Source organism: Lupinus angustifolius, chromosome LG08 (assembly GCF_001865875.1).
Source record: "Lupinus angustifolius cultivar Tanjil chromosome LG08, LupAngTanjil_v1.0, whole genome shotgun sequence".
In the NCBI taxonomy this organism is placed as follows: domain Eukaryota; kingdom Viridiplantae; phylum Streptophyta; class Magnoliopsida; order Fabales; family Fabaceae; genus Lupinus; species Lupinus angustifolius.
The window spans coordinates 8,790,588-8,813,047 of record NC_032016.1 but is presented as its reverse complement, the minus strand read 5'-3'; the positions used below and the strand labels follow the sequence as shown (position 1 = coordinate 8,813,047).

General features: G+C 29.1%; 4 protein-coding genes and 1 non-coding gene across 5 annotated transcripts; 1 reads left to right on the top strand and 4 right to left on the bottom strand.

Annotated features, from left to right (window-relative positions):
* On the bottom strand, positions 2,562-2,642 carry TRNAL-AAG. Its single transcript has one exon. It is a non-coding gene; the product is annotated as a tRNA-Leu (tRNA).
* Positions 3,658-5,826, bottom strand: LOC109354163 (protein NETWORKED 3A-like). The gene is made up of 2 exons (XM_019596510.1): positions 5,705-5,826; positions 3,658-4,378 (listed from the first exon to the last, which is right to left on the bottom strand). The coding sequence occupies exons 1-2, from the start codon at positions 5,796-5,798 to the stop codon at positions 3,690-3,692; spliced, it is 783 nt and encodes a 260-aa protein (XP_019452055.1). The 5' UTR covers positions 5,799-5,826; the 3' UTR covers positions 3,658-3,689.
* On the bottom strand, positions 13,498-13,803 carry LOC109353878 (glutaredoxin-C13-like). Its single transcript, XM_019596239.1, has one exon. The coding sequence runs from the start codon at positions 13,801-13,803 to the stop codon at positions 13,498-13,500; it is 306 nt and encodes a 101-aa protein (XP_019451784.1).
* Positions 18,226-18,774, bottom strand: LOC109354150 (glutaredoxin-C11-like). The gene has a single exon (XM_019596500.1). It carries the CDS (start codon positions 18,708-18,710, stop codon positions 18,402-18,404), a length of 309 nt encoding a protein of 102 aa, XP_019452045.1. The 5' UTR covers positions 18,711-18,774; the 3' UTR covers positions 18,226-18,401.
* On the top strand, positions 21,388-21,882 carry LOC109354176 (monothiol glutaredoxin-S6-like). Its single transcript, XM_019596520.1, has one exon. It carries the CDS (start codon positions 21,433-21,435, stop codon positions 21,739-21,741), a length of 309 nt encoding a protein of 102 aa, XP_019452065.1. The 5' UTR covers positions 21,388-21,432; the 3' UTR covers positions 21,742-21,882.

Here is a 22,460-nt window from a genome sequence, read left to right as displayed (position 1 = left end):
CTATTTATGGGAAAAGTACTAAAAGTTGAGAAACATTACCTTCCTTGGAAGATTTCTACACGTGAGTTTTTGTCAAACCTACAACAAATTCTATGTAGAGGTCAATATCATCTTTAAAGAATATATGATGACATTTATTACAAATATTATAAAACAAAAGGATCTATCATTTTATTATAGAGAAGGTTGACATTAGGAATGATAAAAAAATCCAATCATGGATACCCAGAAAAATACTCGTAAAGAGTATCCGCAATAATAATATATGAGTGAACATAAGTTTTACAGTATTCGCTTTTCAAGTACTCATATATTTATAAACTTATATTTAATTAAATTTTTATTTATATTAATCTTTTTTATTGTTATTTTAATATTATATATTATCTACTTTATTATTAATTCATAATAAATTGGAGCGAGTTAACTACCATCGTAAATTTAACATATAAATATCTTATTATTTATGAAATAATTTTTTTTATATAATGATTATTACAAAATATATAAATATATAATAAAATATAAAAACATGTTAAGTACCTACATATACTCATTCGCATTGAAACTCATAAATAGTACAAGTTTGGGAACGAGAAAATACTACTCACGCCATATCCACCCATATCCACCCTCTTGCCATCCGTAGTTGACATTGATTTACACTTAATCCACAAAATGCGTGTATCCACTAATATGAAGTTATATTATCTTAATAAGATTACTACCCATAATGTGACTCGAGCATAATTATTTTGATGAAGAATACCTATGACTAAAAATTTAAAATAAAATATATCTGAGTTTATTCCAATTATAAAAAAGTGCAAACCTTTGAACAAAAAAACTAATCAATCAAAATGGACAACCATTATGGGTGACCACTTTTGTTCTTGTAATTAATTACAAACAACATAAGTAGGTGCCAAAATCATGTTGCTGATAATCATAACCATAAAAGTTTTGGGACAACTGCTATAGAGAATGGTTTAATAACCATAAGCATGTTTAAGAATCTTATGTAACTCAATTTAAATAGATTCTTCTTAATTAAGCAAAACTGGTGTCTTAAAGAAAGTTTTAGTGTCCGAATATATCAATTTTATTTATATACTAGCAACAAAAGAAGATCTTGTTTACCACTGGTAATAAACCGTGGTTAATCTGTGAAAGAACGTTACAAACTTACAATTACATTAGCCACAGTTACTGGTTCAGTAGCAATTAGAGGCGTTACAAAATTTTAGCCATGGTCATTTTCAGTAATAGATAAGCTATTGTGCATATATTTTATAGTGCAAGTATATGGTGCATTGCACTCTAAATCAATAAAAATATAAATTTACATAATTTATATTAGCATAGTTTTCTTAGTACATTATTTTTACATAGTTCGTTATAATTATAATCCATCTTCATTAGTTTTAATAAAAGATTAGTGATCAATTATGATTCTTGAATCAAAATTTAATACCGGTTTTTTGTTTTTATATTTGAAAAACGACAATCATATGACATGTTTATAATTTTTCATTTTTCATGTGAGATATGAGAGAGGTTTCTAATATGGAGGAAAAAAATTCATCAGAAAAATATGGATTAAGAAAAATACTACAACAATTCACAAGTTTTTCTGAAAACCTGAATGGTAGAATATTAAGATCCTTATCGTCGTAATCTTTCAGGCCACATCTTTTTCGGTGCATTTATGACTAGAGTTGTAGGAAACTATGAGATTACATTTGCTATCCTACATTTTGTGCCACTTCATGTGTCATGCGCTTGTGACAACAGATGTGTACCCGAAAACTATTAACCAATGCACATTGTGTGGAACATGATACACGGGTAATTTCCGGAATTGTCCTATACCTTCAGTATATTGTGGATCTTGTTATTACTGGGTTTATAGTAATTTTTTAGAATCAGTTGCAAAGGAACCTGACTTATGAAACAAACAACCAAAAGTGGAGAGTATAGATATTCCCAATAAATCTAAGTCTTTGAATATATATTTCTATGGTATGGTTCATTAATCAGCTTAGGAGATGAAAGTTTTAACATCGACCATAACAAATCTCATAACAAATCTTGATATGTCAAGATTTTAAGAGATATTGAAACCATATGGTAACCATAATTATGGTGATATTGAGCACAAATATTTATAATTTTCTTAAATATTAAGATTGTTGAAGTTTCTAAAACCGTGAGAGATGTCCTTATTATTCTATGTATGTGTGTAGCATACTTCTCATTCACGATATCTCTAGTGTTTAATCATAAGTAGGTGTAGCCGTGTAACGTTATTTATTTATTGTGTTTCCATTTTCTTTTACAACATAACTCATGATTGATTCATTGCTTTGGTCTCGATCAGAATGCAATGATATATATATATATTATTCATTATTAGAAAAAATTCTATTGAATTGATACAAAGACATTCGTAATTTAATTGGACAACGTAATTCAGTAATAACTACAACTATTCATTTTCAACTTAGCAAATAAGTCAAAACGTTCAGGATATAAATTTATTTGTCAGAAAAACAACGAAATGTTGAGAGTGGGATTTGAACCCACGCCCTTTCGGACCAGAACCTTAATCTGGCGCCTTAGACCAACTCGGCCATCCCAACATTATGTCAATAGAAGAATCTACGGCGTTTTTGTCGAATAATGACATTGAAAGGAAAGAACAACCTGAATGTTAGTTAGACTGGCCCCACTGGAATCTCAGTTATTTGTCACTGATCCTTGGATTCTACCATACCACAATCATATCATTGTCATTTATATTAAAAAGTGGTGTGATCTAGCCAACAATAAAAAACATATCTTAGTTTCACATGTTTTCTTCCTTGTTGAAATGTGACAAAAGTTTTCATAGGTGGCACAAGGTTAAATTATATAAAGCATGTTTCCCTCTCCCTTTTAACAATGTCTCATATTTTTTTATATTCATGCTTGTATAATTTTCAAAACAATCTTACAACCTTCTAAGATAAATGTAGTCTTTAGGTCAATAATTTCATGTTTATATTCTAAAATGTTGAACTTTAGAATTGGATATTGTTCATATATCACGTGACAACAACAATAGTTAAACTTTAAGCCACAAGATAGATTGTGCTACCCCCCTAAATCAAGTGACTCAAAAACCGTCCAAATTAAATAAGGAATGAATGAATGAATAAATAATAGTAGCATAAGAGCCTATAAAGAAAATTAGTAACATAAGATTCCAATTATCCCATGCATAGACTTTCACTATTTGTTTGTCTTCCCTACTAGCTTCTACAAAACATGCATTTTTCAACCATCTCAGCAGCACCAACTATGTTACCAGATACCCCTTTAGCCTCTCCTACACTATCACCAGATATTGAGCCTCTTTTTCCTACATTAGGGAGTAACAATAATGGTTCTAGAATTTAAGACCTGCTAACATTTTAAGTGTGTTTATATCATTTCAGATCAATTCAGGTGTTTAAGCTGTACTAGAGAATGAAGTTCTTATGAAAAAATGTTATTTTATTGTAATTAAAACGAGAAATATTTAATAACAAGTTGTATTTCCGATTATTTTTGAAAATGATTCTTACTCAAATTAGAGAGCTACATTCTCATTTACTGCAATCCGATTCGAATGCCCCCATGAGTTTATTGACCTGAAATGGGTTCTTCTATGTCTTCTTACACAACTTAACGATGAAGCTTCTTATCCTTACATTCTCCTGCTTCAAGATATCTATTGCTACACTCATGTGTCTTATCACTTGTATTTTCTCTTCATCTTTCTGCTTTAATCGTTCCTTCTGTACTCTATTATCATTTCTAAGCCTTTCTACTTCTTCCCTCAGCATCATTACTTCATCATAATAAGTTGTATCTTTCTCCTTGATTTCATCATTATCAACCTTGTTCTCTTCATTATGTATCTCAATATCTTTCGTCACCTTCATTACCTCATCATTATTTGCTTCCACATTCACAAACCCAATATCCTTCTCTTTTGTGCTGCTGGTATATCTCTCTTTCTCTTCTTCCTCTTCCTCCTCTTTATATGGATTATCAACTTCAGAATCCACAGACTTCTCAGAATAACTATCATAAACATTATCTCCAAAACTCAACCACTTTTTGTGTGAAGCATGAGTAGGGGAACCTGCATTATTCTTGGGTAGTGGGTGAATCCCAGTGTCAGGTTTCACTTGATCATAGCGCTCAGCTAAAGAGCGATGTGTCCTATAGAAATCTTCAACCATGCTTATAAGCTCTGGTCTCTTCTTGTAATACATCTCTGCACGTTTTGCAAAAGAATCTGCATCTTCTTCAATTAACTTTAACATTGTATTTGTCTTCTCATTCAGCTCTGTCATAAACAAAACCATGTTTAATTCTAAAAAAGTTAATTTCTCTTTTCCACTCTCAAAAATAATAAAATCATAGACCATAACTATATTCTATTAGTATATATGCTTATGAAAAGGTCTTGGTGGCATTCCAGGTATATGTATGTCATAGATTGCCAAAGAATTCTAAACTTTACACTTAAAATATAATAGTATGGAGATTGTAACCCTCACTTGTAAGAGTTCAGTTTGAGAAGCTTTAAAAATATATATCGTATCAGAAAACTAAATATACATTTATTTATTTACTTATGTCCTTCATTCTCATGTCATGATTTCGCATCTAAACTCAGCCATATGGCATAAAATGGGAGGTTGGATTTTCACTTCAACAAACCAAACTTATATAACATATAACAATTAAGGTTTGGCATGTTTTACTATTTTTAAAAATTAAACCTGGCCAAGAAGTCCATATAATAGTCTATTTGTTATAAGACCTTTAAATAAGTCGGTAAATCTTCAATTAGATATACTTAAAAGACCCATTTTTAAATAGGCACACCTAAAATTATTAATTAAATTACTTTTTATATTAAATTTTTAAATATAATATTATTATTTTTATTAAATAGTATATAATAAATATTAATATATAATATAATAAATATTAACATATAATATATTAATATATTACACCTACACTAGCCATATGTCTTAAAGTCATAATAATGTCTTATTATTGTGTTCTGTTATTAGGGTTAGGGTTGACAAAATTTATTATGTTATGTGTTGTTAGGATCTGTGTTTGAAAAATTAAACCCTACAACTAATAATATAACTCCTGCAAGTTAAAAAAAATTCAAAAAACTCTCCAGTTGCCGATTCAGGGGATAGAAAAAAAATAAAAAAAAAATAAAAGTATAAAACTCCTCCCCCATTGACGATTTAGGGGGGAGTTTAAAAAAAAATTATATTGTTTCTAAAAAGTTATACTAGTTTAGTAATTTTTTTAAAAGGTGCACCAAAACCGTAATTTTTCGGTCAAGGTGCACCACATGTGTAAATTTTCCGAACAAAGATACTACGTTAAAAAAAAAATTGTATTTTAATAATTTTTTTCCAGAACTAATTGACACGGTTTTGATAGAGTTAGTTGGTACACAATTTAACGCTAAATCTTTGTACACTTGATCTCTATTCCTTTTACGCAATGACTGATAGGACAACGTGAGCTATACCTAACAAGACATTATTATGATTCAAATCAATAATATAAACGTGATTATTGATCTCCATCTATAATAATTTCCTAGAGTAAAATTAATGAGGAAGAAAATGGATACCATGGAGAGTAGCTTGAAGCCATGGAGATCGTTTAGTTAAGCTATGGCTGTCTATCCACCACCGTGATGGTTGTTTATTAAGCAATCGATCCATCAATTTTCTCTTCTCTTCAATATCACCAACCTATTAATAATATTAGATAAGATTATAAGATAACAACTTTGTAAAAAAAATATAAGAATTCCTTGATGTTCATATGATAGAATGAAATATAACAGATTTGCATGAAGGGACAAATGCACCATCTATAGAAACTGAAATCACATATTCTATACGCAAATGAATATTATATTTAAAAATGAAGAAGAAAGATAAGCACCTGATTCAAGTTTGAACTCGAAGGAGTGGTTCGTGTTTGGAACTCAGTGCTTGAGTGAGTCTGAGCCTCACTGTTCTGTGTGCTGATAATAGAGAGTGGGGAGGAAATAGAGCATAAATAAACTTTGGTCTTGCAGTTCAAAATATTACTTAAATAATTTGCATGTATTTTACTAAATTAGTGACAAATGTTAGATTTTGACTTTAGTGAACGAAAGGTTATGAACTCCATTGAGATGTAAATCTAGTAGAGATTTCATATTATGTTTAATTAGTTTAAATAATTAAATTGTTTGGTTTGATTGGATAATTTTATATATAATTAATAATTTTTATTTATAAATATATAATTATATATAAATATAAAATTTTATATAATTAATAATTATATTAAAATAACAACTCTTTATTATTTTTTTGGATTCGAGTAAAACAAAAGATTATAGTAGTGTTTCGTTTCATCTTTTTTGTACTGGAGTGAAACAAAGATATTAGAATAGTGTTCCGTCTTTTTAATTTTTAAGTAAGTCGTCTGATTTACTTCCCGAGTTAATCCAGTTTAACTGAATTTAATACAATTAAACAAAAATGCTACGGTTTAAAGCAATTCAACCCTCATGTAATAAAAATGCAAATCAAAACCATTTTTAAATTCTACCAAAAGGTGAGATCTGTTGGACTGTTGAGTCCGATTTACAGAATACTAGTTATATCGTTAGGAGTGAAGTGAGGATACTTATTCATCAAATAAGTAGTTAATAAAAAGAAAGTTATTAAAAAAATACGAACAAAACGCGTACTTAGTTACCATATAAGTCATATTCACCTACCCTACCATCATTCCCTCGTTGACCACGTTTCCCGTAAACTTATTTTCCTCAAGATTTTCAAATGGAAGGTGGGTACTACGTGATTTGGCTTTTTACTTTGCAGATTATTAATACTAGTAAAATAATATGGTAAAATATTAAAATAGTCAATATAGACGAATACTAGTAAAATAAAATGGGAATATAATAAAATAGTCAATACAGACGAATATGATTTCGCAAATTGTCCGAAAGAAATGTAATGAGATTCCATATCTAATAAATATGGGAAAGCAATAACATGATAAATGTTGAAAATGACTAAATGATTTATTTATCTTTAATTAAATGATTTTATATTTAAGAATTCTACCTGAAAGAGTAATGTTACTATTGGGCATTGAATGTGGATACGGATAGCAATGAGGCAGTAATATTTGAGATGAGTAGTGATTGGCAAGTATTTATAATGTGTTTCGTCCACATGTCATAGTGTCTGTTCTCGACATATAAGGATCTGTTGTGTTAAACTAAGTTCTGAAACATATATTGTATCAATCAAAATATAATATATTAGTTTAAAAAATTAAATATTTGTTATTTTTCAATTTATATTTTATTATAATTGATTTAAACATGGTTTGGGAGATGTTTTGAAACATAAAATCTTTATGATAGGACCATATCATGTTTTGCATGCACAGTAAGAAACCACCATGTAGATTCACATTATTTTAAATTTAATTCAATTTCTGATTCATTAATTAATTTTTATTATTTTATGATTAGTTTTTAAATCATAATTAATAATAATTCAAAATAATCAGTAAAAGTATTTCTTTAATATTAAATATATTGTTATAATAATACTAAAATACAGTAAAATTAAAAAATAATAAAAACTAATATCATATCTTTTATCCATTTAAGCTAAGATGTGCAGTATATGACTCTTACTTCACCCTCATGAAACAGTAGGCGTATGGTGATAGATACCTTTCCAAAACCACTTGACGTAATACACAAGAGTTCGAGTTCTAGGTATGAGATGGGTGTATATTTATTGTTCCACACTTAGTGTATAACCTTGTAATTAGTTAAAAAATATATTTAAGTTAAAATTTAATTTTTAAGTAATTTTCTAACTAATCACAAGTCATGACACATAGAGTAACACTAAATGTGAGACAAAAATGTGCAAAAATAATATGCATTTAACTTTTTATGATACGACAAGTTGTTATACTAAATGCATCCACGGTAATGATTGTACTTAAGGTTGTTCTTAAAGTTGTTATTAAGGTTGTTCCTAATAGAATAATAACATTTTTATTTTGTTCTCCGCTCTTTTTATTCCTTGCATTTGTTCTTAAATAAGAACAAAAGTGACTAAATAAGAACATTCATTGTTATGAGAGAAGGCAATGAAAATACATAATTTAGGAATAAATATAAGCACAAACATATCCAAAACATCAAAACATCTAGAATTATTACAAAAAATTAAATTTTGCGGAAACGAAAATTAAAAATAAATGGAAGAACCTCAATTTGTCTTCCTTAAATGAAAATTCTACCGATTACATGTCAACAACAAAATTACTTTTTTATTTATTTATAATCGATTTCTAATATTTATAACAAATTATAATAATTTTTAATTTATTAATAAATAAGTAGTTATTCTTAATATTTTACTATATTTATTGTAAAATATAAAAGTTTAGGGTAGGTTGTGGGACTCAAATAAGAATAATGTTTACGATTGTGGAAAAAAGTAGATGTTGTTCTTATTTTATGGGGAGTTATAGTAAATTATAAAATAATGTGTGATATCCAAATAAGAATGGAAATATTATTCTGAATTGTAGATGCTCTAACTAGTATTTTATAAGATATAAAATTGTGAAATATTTATTTGAAGTTAAAAGAAGTATAATTATAATATGTTATAATAAATTGAGTTTAATTTTAATGTAATATTAATTTAATTTTTTTGTTACACCATTAGTCAATTAGTATATATATATATATTATCATTGTACGGGAGTAGGAGATAATTATTAGAGTAAAATAGATATTTCATTAATCGTGTGTTGTTATATTTGTTGTTGATAGATTAAAGTGATATAATAATCATTATTTACCCAATATTCTTTTATTTCAAACTTTTTCTTTCGATAATAATCATAATATAACAATTATTAATTGTTTTAGAGATTATGGCCATTTGCTTTTAAAAAATCAATAATTTCAACAATAAATTTTAGTAAAGTCAATTTTTAGGTAATTTTCAATATAAAAAGTCCATTCAAAGTATATTTTTTTTCAAATTTATTTATTGATGTTTATGGGAAAAATAATTAAAAATATCAAATAATATTTGTCAACACAGTGTATTTAAAAATCATAATTTCATTCAAAATAATAAAATCAAATATCAATATAAATATTCAGGATAAAGATTTAGAATAAAGTGAATAAAAGTAAATGAAGATTGAATTATAATATATAATTATTGAATTTAAAAATGAAAACTATATATCAAATCATAAAAAAAATCTACTTTATATCATTTTAAAATTAAGAGCTTAGAAGTTAGAAGTAGGGGTTTACCTCTATGTATCACTCATTTGTGTCATTCTATGTGCATAAAATATGATTGGTCAAAAAAATATTTCATAATTATGATTTTAATTAAAAAAAATTCCAACCAATAAAAAGTGATGATATAGTACAAAAAGTGGAACATTATATGTGCTCTAAAAACATGCGGTTGATCCTTCTAAGAAGTTGATAATTACAGGAATATACCATATTTTATATTTTTATGGGTAAATATTAATATTTAGTATTTGTTATGAGTGAGACTAAAATCTTTCAATTTTTTTCCTTTCATATTTTCTCCTTTAACCATATCATATTATAATTTTTTTTTCTATACATATAAGATTCGAAGTTACAAACTCATTCTTATTATTCTTTAAACTCTTCCTCGCCTCGTTATATTTTATGTTGTTGAACAACATCTTTGTCTCAAAATGAAAGATAGATTCTGACATGGGTGCCAAAAAAGAAAGATTCTGATCAGAGTTGTGAAAAAGAAAGATTCTGATCTTCAATTTTATGCATATTTAATATGTTTGTGCATGGTGAATCGTCCCATCCCATGGGAGTCTCCATTATTTGTTAGCATTTGGATGAGAATCGAAATTTCAATTTCATTTACTTTACCTTTAATTATTAAATCATTTTATATATATTTAATTTGTAATGGGTGAGACTCTATCAATAACTTTATTTATTCAAATTTTTTATTTTTTTTACCTTAATTATCAGACTAGCTCCGACCGAAAGTCTACATTACTACATAGTCCATTTGTTAGAATAGATCTGCAAGTTATGCCCTTATACTTGTCTATTGCCAGTACAATCAATAGTGTTATGTTTTTTAGAACCTCTATATAAAGATGGAAGTATAAATAAAAAATATAACTAAAGGTACATGGTCTTAGATAAGGTGTCAAATATTTTAGTTCACTAATCATTGTTATTGAATTATCGGTTCCAGGTATCAAAAAATTATCATAATACATAACACTTACTAAAAAATCTTGTGATAGTATAAAAAATGTCTAGGCTTATACTCCAATGTGGGGAGAAAATAAAAATATACAAGACCTAAAATAATAATAAAATTCACACCCTTAAAATCTATGTTTAATACTGGACTCTCCAGTACTAGAAATGATCTCAACCCAAAAAGACATTAAATACCTATGTCCTTGCTATGTGATAGGCAATTATGTGCTCACTAGCTTTAAGTTGAAAAAAAATCATCTCAATTAACAAAGAGATAGGTTATTATTTTCGCTTTTATATTTAAGGATCATCTTATTATATTTAAAGAAAAAATGTGTTATCATATTATTTTTTTTCTTTTCCTTTTCATATACTCCCCTCTTCACATAAGAGAATGGTGGCCACTTGCAAATACTTTTGACTGGTTCCCATATGCTTGGAAAATAATCTTTTACAACATGTGGGCAAGAAATCTCGGATTTGATTCAAAACATCCTTGACTGATTGAGAAAAAATCTGAGAATTTTTTAAAATGGGACCCTTTCACCAAAATTTGATTTATTCCAATTTTATTTTGAAGCTAGATTGTTTAGTTTGAGTGAAGGGAGCATAACCTCTTGAGTGTTAGACCGTGAATGCGAGTGAGGAAAAGATCAAAAGTTGGAAAATATCTTATGATGGAATAATGATCATCTTCATTAATAGAGAGAGACGTACTACAAAAAATAGAGGAATAAATAATAGTAAAAATATTTTTATCTTTTTATATATAATGAAATGAGAATAAAGTATCTTCTGATATAAGGAAGATAAATTATTTCCTTATAACCACTAAAATCATGATATGTGTCATATTTAATAAATTTTTATAAATATATTTCTAAAATAAAACAAAATAGTATATATATCATAATTTTACTAGTGGAAGAAGATAAATTATCTTTAATATGAATAAATATTTTATTTCATAATGAAATATCTGAAAACACATCAAAAAAACAATACTTGCTATCCTTGTTCCTCCCAATAGGCCGGGCTAAATGACAAGCTATTATAATTCGTTTAATGTCATTTTTTACCGAAACTTTATCGTAGTGATTTTATTAATATTTTATATTTATTTTCATTTTGTGCATCAAGGTGTTTCGCACTAACAGCTAGAAAGTAAATTACTTAGGTAAATTTGTGTGATATGATGTTTAAAAAACTCAACCTTATGTGAAATTGCTCATCTGATAATATATCAAGTTTTTTTTTGTAGAAAATCTAACAGAATGCAATGATAGACTATGTTAGCTATTTGACATGTAGGAACTTCATACATAAACTAAAGGGGCATGATAGAAAAAGTTTGAGAATCAAAATTTTAGAACAAAAACTCGAAGGACCACCTTTTTACATGAATATAAGAGTTGATGGATGAAAGTTTCATCTAATTCAAAAGTATAAAATAACATCTAAAAGTTTGTGATAATGGTACCACATATATATATAAATACAATAATTAATTTTTGTAGGTCAACATTTTTCCTTAGAAGAGAATGAGAAAATGCAATTGTTTGGATTTGAATTTGGACATAACTCACAACTTAATGAATTTACTTATAGGACAAAGACAATAATGATATTGAAGTATTGGATACTTCATGCATAGCATGCTATACCAAGAATTCGGTGTTGACTAGTGGGGAAAAAGGAGAGAACAAAAGTAAATAGTATGCACGGGAACATTTTTTATGACAAGGTAAGGAATTTAATACCTTTCTTTTCAAGTATAAAGTTGAAGAATCAAACCACTACATTGGAAAGTGAATGACAGCATTTTTTTTTGAAGTTCACTGATATTTTATAATATCAATTATCATACATTAATATGTTAATAATGATTAATGAATAATCAAATCTTAGTTTAATAATTTACAGATTGTTGGCGCACAACTTTTTTTTATATAAATTTTATCTTAATTAGAACAATTTTCAAAGTTTGAGATTCTTTTTGAAATAAATTTATGGAAAATGTAAATTATCAATATTCATTAACTAAAATTTTATAATTGTATTTTTATAAAAATATTACTAACATTTATACTTTAGAAAATTTTGTTTACAAAATATTCACATAAGATTAAAAGGGTGACTAACTTTTTTTTTTGGGAATTAGGAGGGGCAAAAATTTCAAGAAAACTACATTAAACGTTACGAGGGACAAAATCTCCATACAATTAAATAAAATTAAATTCCTACATTTATAAAGAGTTGTGTTTTTGATAATTAAGAAATTTTCACAAGTTCTTTTACAACATAAATAACTTTTATATGTATTTTCCTCTTCCTCTTCCTCCATCTTTATATATATAAATATATATAATTAAAAGAGAATAAACAGGAGAAAGAGAATATAATATAGAGATGCAATATAATTGACATAAATACTAAGAGCTGCAAGTTTTTCTTGCATCAAACTTCTCTTAATAATATTAAGTGTGTTGATGGAACAATTTAGGTTAAGGTGATCTACTAAGTCAACTATATTAATTTAGACATCATAATATTTTTATTATAAATTATATTTATTGCTAAAATATTAATATCTAAATCATTTTTAATCATCTTTTTATTATATATCGAAATAAAATTATGGCCCCATTATTAGCCAACATTTTCCATAACAAAAAATGAACATGAATCCTCTGTCCCCAAATATTTATGTTCTCATGTTACAAATCAATCAAATTCCATTAAATAAGATAAAAATATTATTTTTCTTTTTGAGTATGTATCAACTTTCAATTGGACTAAGACACAATAAGACATAGAAAACATGACAGTTGATCCTCATTCACCTAAAATTGCCAAGCGGAGTAGTATATAAATAAAACTTCATTAACAGTGTTTATTAACAGAGTACATTATATATGATATAGCTAATAAAATGCTAGAAACAACTTGATACATCATTGCATAGACTATGCAATACTAATTAAGCTCACTAATAATATACTAATATGAGCCAGTTTATTTCTTCCTACAAGGTAAAACAGAAGGAACACGTGTCATGCATGCATGCATGTGTGTGTTCCTTTTTAACATAAAGATTGACATTGTTGGAGCAATGGAATGAGTGAACCACTAAGGTGAAGGGACATGACTTCATTGGTGGAGCCTACTAGGTTCCCTCCAATGAATACTGCTGGAACAGGTGCAGTGCAACCCAACCTTGTTATAGCTTTCTCCATTTCTCTACCTTCAGGGTCTTTATCAATTTCATACACTGAAGGAACCACTCCAATTTCCTTAAACAGAATGTTCACTGCATAGCAGAGACAACAAGAACTCTTTGTGAAAATCACTACACCCTTTTGTGAGGCCAACCTCATTACCTTCTCCATAATCTTTCTACTTCAAATATATATATATATATATATAGAATGTATAAAAGAAATGTGTAACTTGGAGAATTGAGAAATAGAAATTTTATATGAGGGTTGAGGTTATTTGAAATGAACATGGTGTAGTAGACTATTTATAGGGACAGATATAAGGACTGGTTTCTTTGAACAAAGAACATTCAAAAAAGGTTGTGCTTTTAAGATGCCAAGTATATATAAAGCAATTGCTTTTGGAGATTAAGACGTGACTATGGACTGAACAAGTTGCAAGAGAAGACATGGTATTTACAAGCATATGCTTCAATTAAGTAGTTAGTGCAATTCATTTGTGTAGTTCCATTTGTTTACAACCTGTGTAAATATTTGGTGAAAATAAAAGTTAACAAAAGTGTAAATACATATATACTTGCCTTGGATGCTGGTCAATTTATATAAGAATATTGAAGACTCTCATGATCAACAGCTAGGATATTTTGAGTTGTGACAACTCATTAGATGACTTTTCTGGGATGCCAGAATTGGTATTTAACAACGCTCATTCAACAATGTTTATGTGTTGAACGCTGTTAAATGTAAAGTGGAAGATAATTAACAACGCTCATTTAAGCAATCGCTGTTAAATGTGTTATATTTAACAACACTTCTTTAATAAGCACAATTAAAAGCTTGTTTTAGTGAACGAAAATCTTTTCAAATTCAAAAACAAAACCTCACACAATAATACGTATCACTCAGTTTATTATTTCTCTTACCTTTCTTCTTCTCCACAAGTTACATTTTTTCTCTTTTATTTTTAGTTTCTCTCTTCAAGCAAGTTATCGATTTTTTGTTGTTCTCTTCTTCAAACATAAGGTAAATCGTTATCTTATTTTAACTCATCTATTTTTCTCTTCACTAATAGTGTGATATTTATTTGTTGTGAAGTTATGCAGATATTGTGAAGATATCGATTTTTGGTTTCTCTCTTCAAGCATAAGGTAAATCACTATCTTATTTTAGTTCATTTATTTCTCTATTTACTAATAGTGTGATCTTTATTTGTTGCGAAGTTATGTAGCTATGATGTTCTAGGTTTTTTTGCTATGGTGAGCATTGGAGAAGAAAGAATGAACAATTTGCGTAAGATCTCATTACTCATATGTTATTTTATAATATTGGAATTTGTTAAGGTTGAATGTAGTTGAAGTCGTTGGTGATTTAACAAATCTATTGTAAATGTGGTGGAGTTGAATATGTTTGTCATATGTTTGATAGAATGTCTGAAGATATATTGTCTTATTTAGAAAGTAGACATTTAACAGCGTTTTGCTTCAATAAGCGCTATTAAATGTCTACTTTTTACAGCGCTACAAAAAATGATGTTAAATATAACTTTATGTACTACTATGCTCACATAGAAAGCGCCACAAAAGCAATGTTAAATGACAAATTTAAGTGTTGTTGTTTTACTATCCTGGCGTAGTGTTGTTTTTCTAAAGAAATAGTTATTTTAAAAAAATAGTATTTTCAAATGGATGTGTTTGATAGTTCAAAGAAGTTTTAATGCATGTGTTTGAGTTTATTGTATCATGTATGTCTATATAGGATTATATTCAATGGTTTAGCTCTATTATTTTGTTTGAGTCCTTTTATTCCAAATCATTTTCCAACTTGTAAGTAGTTTTCCTCAACTTTATATAAAATTCTGTCATTTATGAATTGTAGACCCAACAAAAAGTACAACTATTTCTCTCACCTATTTATGCAATTGTGGGCCTATAATTTTCAATATAACTTGAGTTACAATAAACACAAGGATTAAATCACCAAATGAAAATCAAGATCGGTTCCTTTTCCTTTTGATTTTTCACTCTAATAATTGTATGTGTTTTTGTTTTATTATCATTAACATAAGACAATATATGAGACAACATCTGCAACAAGATCTCTTCATGTGAGTGTAGCATATATCTAGGTATGAGTTCCAAAATTGATAGATGCAAAACAAAGAATCCCAGAAAAGTCACTCTAGTCACAATCTCTGTGCACAAGGATTCAAAGTGGTTGATCATAAGAATCTTCAATCTGGTATATGTTGACCAGCATCCAAGGCAAGTATATATCTTACAAAATTACAATTTTTTGTATAAAATTGCACACAACACAAGCCTTAAACAAATGGACAATATAGGTACACGACATGACACAAATAAATTGCACTAACTTTGTTATTGGAAGATATTGCTGTCATCTTTCTCTTTGTTAAGGAAAGTCTTCACATAATCACATTCTATGTTATGGTGTCATAGCTTTTCTACTAAGTGAGGTATATGCTTGTAAATACCATGTCTTCTTGCAACTTGTTTAGTCCTTAGTTACACATAACAGTCTTAATCTCCAAAAGCAATTGCTTTTTATATACTTGGCATCTTAAAAGCACAACCTTTTTTTAATGTTCTTTGTTCAAAGAAACCAGCCCTTATATCTGTCCCTATAAATAGTCTACTACACCATGCTCATTTCAAATAACCTCAACCCTCATATAAAATTTCTATTTCTCAATTCTCCAAGTTACACATTTCTTTTATACATTCTAGATATATATATTTGAAGTAGAAAGATTATGGAGAAGGTAATGAGGTTGGCCTCACAAAAGGGTGTAGTGATTTTCACAAAGAGTTCTTGTTGTCTCTGCTATGCAGTGAACATTCTGTTTAAGGAAATTGGAGTGGTTCCTTCAGTGTATGAAATTGATAAAGACCCTGAAGGTAGAGAAATGGAGAAAGCTATAACAAGGTTGGGTTGCACTGCACCTGTTCCTGCAGTATTCATTGGAGGGAACCTAGTAGGCTCCACCAATGAAGTCATGTCCCTCCATCTAAGTGGTTCACTTGTTCCATTGCTCCAACAATGTTAATCTTTATGTTAAAAAGGAACACACACATGCATGCATGATATTTTATTGCTGCTACCTTCATTTGAAGAATAATCTGGCTCAAATCAGTAGAGTACAGTGAGCTTAGTATTGAATAGTCTATGTGATGATGTATGAAGTGGTTTCTAGCATTTGGTTAGATATATAGTACAATATAATCTGCTAAGTATTTTTAATGAAGCTATATCGGTGAACGTTTTTAGTAACTTATGTTATATACAGATTAATCTACTAGCCGAACCAACCTAGTGGGATTAGGCTTGGCTGTTGTATATATAATATAATCTACTAGATATTTCTTAGCTTTCCTTCCAAAATAGTATGGTTATTGCCCTGATATTTAACATAACCATCATGATTGAATTAAAAACATTATCACTAGCAAATTGAGAAACACTGATCAGATTCTTAGAAGCATTAGGAAAATGTAGTAAATCATGTCGAAATAGAGGGTTCTTAGAATGAGAAGGGGGAAAAATGAATTACCAATATGGTGGATGTATGTGGAGTGACCATTGGCCAATTTGATCTTAGCATAACCAATGTAAGCTTATACTTTCCCATGAGATTGGCTGGTTCTGGAGCCAGATGATTGGATGCTCCAGAGTCAGGGTACCGAGTACCGAACCGAACTGCATCATATAGTATTTCTAGCACTGACATAGGGGGATTCTCAGTTGTAGAGCTTTCTGCAATCACTGCTCTTCCTTGAGAATTATTCAAGATTGATCCATCTGGAGCTGCACCATGATTATGGTATTGTGTGTCATACCTATGATAGAAGTTGAGTGTTGTATGACATATTTAGTGCACAAGTGACATTGGTTACATATCAGTTTGTAGAGATGATTAAGGTGACTAGAGGGTTGTAATCAGCTGATAGGCCAATCAAAATGACTTGCATATTTCAGTGGTATCAATAGGTGAACCAACAGCTCCTAGAGTATTTATTCTTCTCTTCATTGAAAGAAGATAAATCATTGATTGAACCAGTCTATTTCACATTCTTAAGTTGAATATTGTGATGCAAAATAAACTTGTACCTTTTTTCTCAATTGAAAACTAACAAAATTCGGAGACATTGACAGATACATGGTTCTTTTTGTGGCATTGGTCATAGGAACAGGATCACACCTTTGATACCATGAAGGTATCATAGAATTGTGATAGTGAGAAATGAATTGTAATTGTGTTAGATTACTCAACTGTAATAACTAATAATACATGATAAATGTATTTATAGGTAGCTCATGACAGCAGTGTAGTTGAAATGATGAAACCAAATATTACTAACAGCATTGTCAAAAGGGCTTAAGGTAGAACACTTTCATCTTTTGCTTCAGCATTAATTTCTTTTGATTTTGTATGTTGGTTTTGCACCAATAATGGCCTTAAAGCATATTTCCTTTCCATGAATATTTGAAATTATAGATAATATAAAAAACTTTACCCTTGCATTTACTATATATATATAATCAAGTGTTATATAAGATGCTAAACTCCATAGACATTAGCCATAGCTATAGTAAGCCAGCCTTTGATAAAACACAAAAAAGAAAGAAACAAGACTACATTTTTATATAGAGTTGTTTCATGCACTCTAAGGAGAACACTCAAGAAAAAAGAAGTGGTGCCCCTTTAATAATAGTACTGATTCCTATGGAGATTCTTGGAATGTAAGTAACTAAAACCAAATGGCCTTTGCATCCTTGAGCTTTTGTTTGAGAGTGCCATCAACATGGAGGGATATCACATCTTTTGCTGACCCTACAAATTTGGCTCCTATGAACACTGCTGGGACTGAAGGGTTACATCCAAGACTCCTTAAAGCCCACTCCATTTCTCTACCATAAGCATCATTATCAAGTTCATGCACTGCTGGGCTTGCACCAAGTTCATAGAAGAGTTGTGTGATGCTGTGACACATGTAACATGAACTCTTGGTAAATACAACAGCAGCTTTCTTTGAAGCTAAGTCTCTTACTCTATCCATTAGTACTAGCTTTTAGGAGGGAATGAAATATGAGAAAGCTTGTGTAATGTAAGTGTTCTCTAAAGCTTTGGTGGATTTTGAGATTTCTTGAAGCTCTTATTTATAGTGGTTGGTGAGGTTTGTGGATTTCATCGAATAATCTAGAAAAAGGTGATGAAACAAAATATTAACTATAAAAATATAAAGAAAGATCCTTCAGATATTAATATTTTTGGATAAGAGAAATGCTCCTTGATCATTTTGTTAACAAGTTGCATTAAGCATCATACTGTATATGATGAGTCAAATCACTTGGTTTGGCCGTACAGCAATCAATGCAAGAATAAGAACAAATAATGCATATAAATAATATAACGTAAGAAAATATAATATTTATACCACAGTGATAAAGATACAATAGTGTGATTGAATATTGTGATATATATTATATCCAAAAATAGAATAGAGAATATATATCTTGAAGTAGAATAAATATATATAGCATATGTTTATGTAAAAGAAGTATGAAGGGATTGTTTATGATGAATGTTGAAATAGCATAATTGATTTATTAACAAAAAATATCTTTGGGCATGGTCCGCAGCATCAAGCTCATTATTATTATATATTAGAATTAATCTTCTCTGAGTCAGATGGCACAGACAATGTTCCTTTGTTAAGACAATAATATAACGTGGAAGATATAAATCTGAGTATAAATAGTGATGCAGATGCTGTAGGTTCGAGATTGTGGTTGCTGTGCGTGAAAGAGTACGTTAAAAAATTAATAATTAACTAATTTTCCGACCAATCACAACTAATAATATATACAGTAGTATAATTTGTGGGACAATAGATATGTACCCGTAATATGATGATAGAACACTGATTTAGTTACTACTTTTAATCAATAATATAACTTCTAAAAAATAGGGACCAAATTACAATAACTCACAATTAACATCTTTAATTTGACATGTGAAGTAACATTAGTTGATTATTTGTTGAATAACCATTCTCCATGGTTTTTCATTAAAAAATGAATTAATAATTTATATTTTGTACAACTTAATTACAATCATTACATTTTTGTTTAAAATAAACACTTATATTATAGGAATGGTCAATATAGTGTACACATATAAATTAGGACGTGTATATAGATGTAAAGAATGACGACTAATTTATATAATTTCACATGAGATAAATGTAATTTACTCTTTATCTTATTATGGTAGGTGACTTACAAAATAATCAAAAGTTAATTGAAGTATTCAAATTCCTAAATCCTAATGGGACAAATTTGAAACACACCTAAAGCCCAGCCCAGCCCGGTAATAATGACTCAACCCATTCCAGGTAGCAAGCCCCAAATACAAATATAAGCATCACCAACTACTCACGTATAGCTAGTTTTTTTATATCACCAAACGTACCCTTTCATCTTTTTTGGTTTTAGTATTCATGGTTGTTGCTCGAATCGAATCCTCGAACTTGGGGATACAGTAAAATTTTACACTACTAGATCAACTTCTTGTTGGTACAGACATATAGCAAATAGATAACAACATATGCTATTATTTATTCATCATTCACATTCTAGCCTATAGTTTTCACGTGAAGATTAGAGTAAATATTGTTTGTACTCAGATTCCAATGACTTTAACTTGCACGTTGTATCATTGTAATCAATGTAGATGAAGAAAGTGACCATACATAGAACTCCACATATGTCATATAAGTGTTGCTTGGCATCTAGAAAAGGGTTTTAAAGTTGAAGCATACTAATCTTAATCTGAAATTTGAGAGTGACTCAAAATATGTAACAATCTTAATCTATAATCCACACCCCTATATGCTGAAAACCGTATTCATCTTATTTATTTGTGTCCTTAATTAATACCCTCTTCCACCACCTTTTTCATCTATTCTCATTCCCTTTCTATTTTTTGTCTCTACCTTGTCAACTTTTATTGTAGAAAACATGGCATAACAAAAAGAGATAATTTATTTCAAAGAAAAATGATAATCTGATATTGATTGAAAGTGTGTAGAATCAGACTTATATAGTAAACCCAATTGTAATAACTATCTAACTAAATTTTTCACTCTGATAAAGCAAAACCTTTACTATAAAAGTTGAAGAACAAAAATGATAACAAGTCAAAGCTTTAAGATGATCTTTTTTAATTCAATGTTGTTAATGCATGTTGATCATTTCATGTTCTTGAGCACTTATAACAGAAGTTATCTAAGACCATATGCTTTTGCTTTTTCTATCCAAATTTATCACTGTTACCACATGCATGTCAGAAATAGAAGATACTGTGTGAAGTTGAAAACATTTAAGCCATCTGAAACATTTAGATTACTACAAACCATACCATGGTAATATGGTGTGGCATAATTAGATGGATTTGGCCCAAAAAAAAAGTCTCATGCACAATCTTTGAATCTTATTCTTGAACAAAGTTTTGGATTGACTTCAACAGATAAATAAGCAAATTGTTATGAATAAACACATGAAGTTAAATGCAGTACAAAAGCACACTTATCTAGAATCATCTGAAATTTTCTTATGATCTTATTCTTCTCCTATTATGACATGTGGGGAGACAATGCAATCCCCACCACTACCAATCAGCTTATAAATATCCCTTCAACAAATCTCAGTTTTCACATAACCAAGTCACACACTACTAGTACATTGCATTGCATCATTTACCAAGTGTTCTAGCTAACTATGGAGATAATAACAAGCATGGTAGCTGAGAAGCCAGTAGTGATATTCAGCAGGAGCACTTGTTGTTTGTGTCATTCTATCAAGTTACTGATACGTAACTTCGGCGCAAACCCGACTGTTTATGAGCTTGATGAATTGACAAATGGGCAACAGATTGAAAGGGAACTGATTCAAATAGGATGCAAACCAAGTGTTCCAGCTGTGTTTATAGGACAAAAGTTCATAGGTGGTTCTAATAGTATCATGAGTCTTCATGTTAGGAATGAGTTAGTACCACTTCTAATGAATGCTAGAGCTATATGGATATGAATTGAAACAAGGGTTGTTTCCACAACTAAGCTAAGAAATAAGAAGAGTTAAAATATGTCAGAGTTGAATAAGGAATAAGGTCATAAGGATGAATATCATGTCACTACTTATGACACTTTTTTCTTTCTCCTTTTTATGTTACAATGATAGAAAAATGTTTTACAACTTACAAATAACTGTTGTGTAGTAAAAAATATATATGCATAAATCTGTTATTTAGATTCAAAGGAAGGTAACATGAAATTGTTGAGAAGAATCTGCAACAGATGCTTCTACAATAATAGTATTCTCTGATCTTTAAAGTAGGATTGCACAGAAGGAAATGTTAAGCATTTGATAGAATAAATTCCTTCACATTTATGATAAATGCCAAACCAATAAATGCTTGTTTGGTGGTTTATTCCAATATGGAACATAGTTTGAGCTACAGAATTTGGGACAAGGAGCCAGAGTTGCTTTCAAAGATGTTACCACGTGGAAAATACTTTTGCTAGAAGAATATGAATAATGTCTACATCATTGTTACATAATTCTCGCATTTATCTTATATGTCGCGTACAAAATTCAACGTACCACGTAACATTTATCAGTTTTGTCATACGGAAACTATCATAATAATAATAATAATAGTGTAAAAGGAGGCAAATCTACTGGTAGTAACTATCATGTACCTAGCATGTTATTTTGGTGTTATCTGCAATAGGAGGCAAATCTAAATC

Excerpts from the sequence above, each read along its gene's own strand:
- LOC109354176 (XM_019596520.1), top strand. The coding sequence starts at position 21,433 with ATGGAGATAATAACAAGCATGGTAGCTGAGAAGCCAGTAGTGATATTC.
- LOC109353878 (XM_019596239.1), bottom strand. The coding sequence starts at position 13,803 with ATGGAGAAGGTAATGAGGTTGGCCTCACAAAAGGGTGTAGTGATTTTC.
- LOC109354163 (XM_019596510.1), bottom strand. The coding sequence starts at position 5,798 with ATGGATCGATTGCTTAATAAACAACCATCACGGTGGTGGATAGACAGC. Across the intron at positions 4,379-5,704 it reads GCTTCAAGCTACTCTCCATG|AGCTGAATGAGAAGACAAAT; the intron begins GTATCCATTTTC and ends TGTTTATGACAG.
- LOC109354150 (XM_019596500.1), bottom strand. The coding sequence starts at position 18,710 with ATGGATAGAGTAAGAGACTTAGCTTCAAAGAAAGCTGCTGTTGTATTT.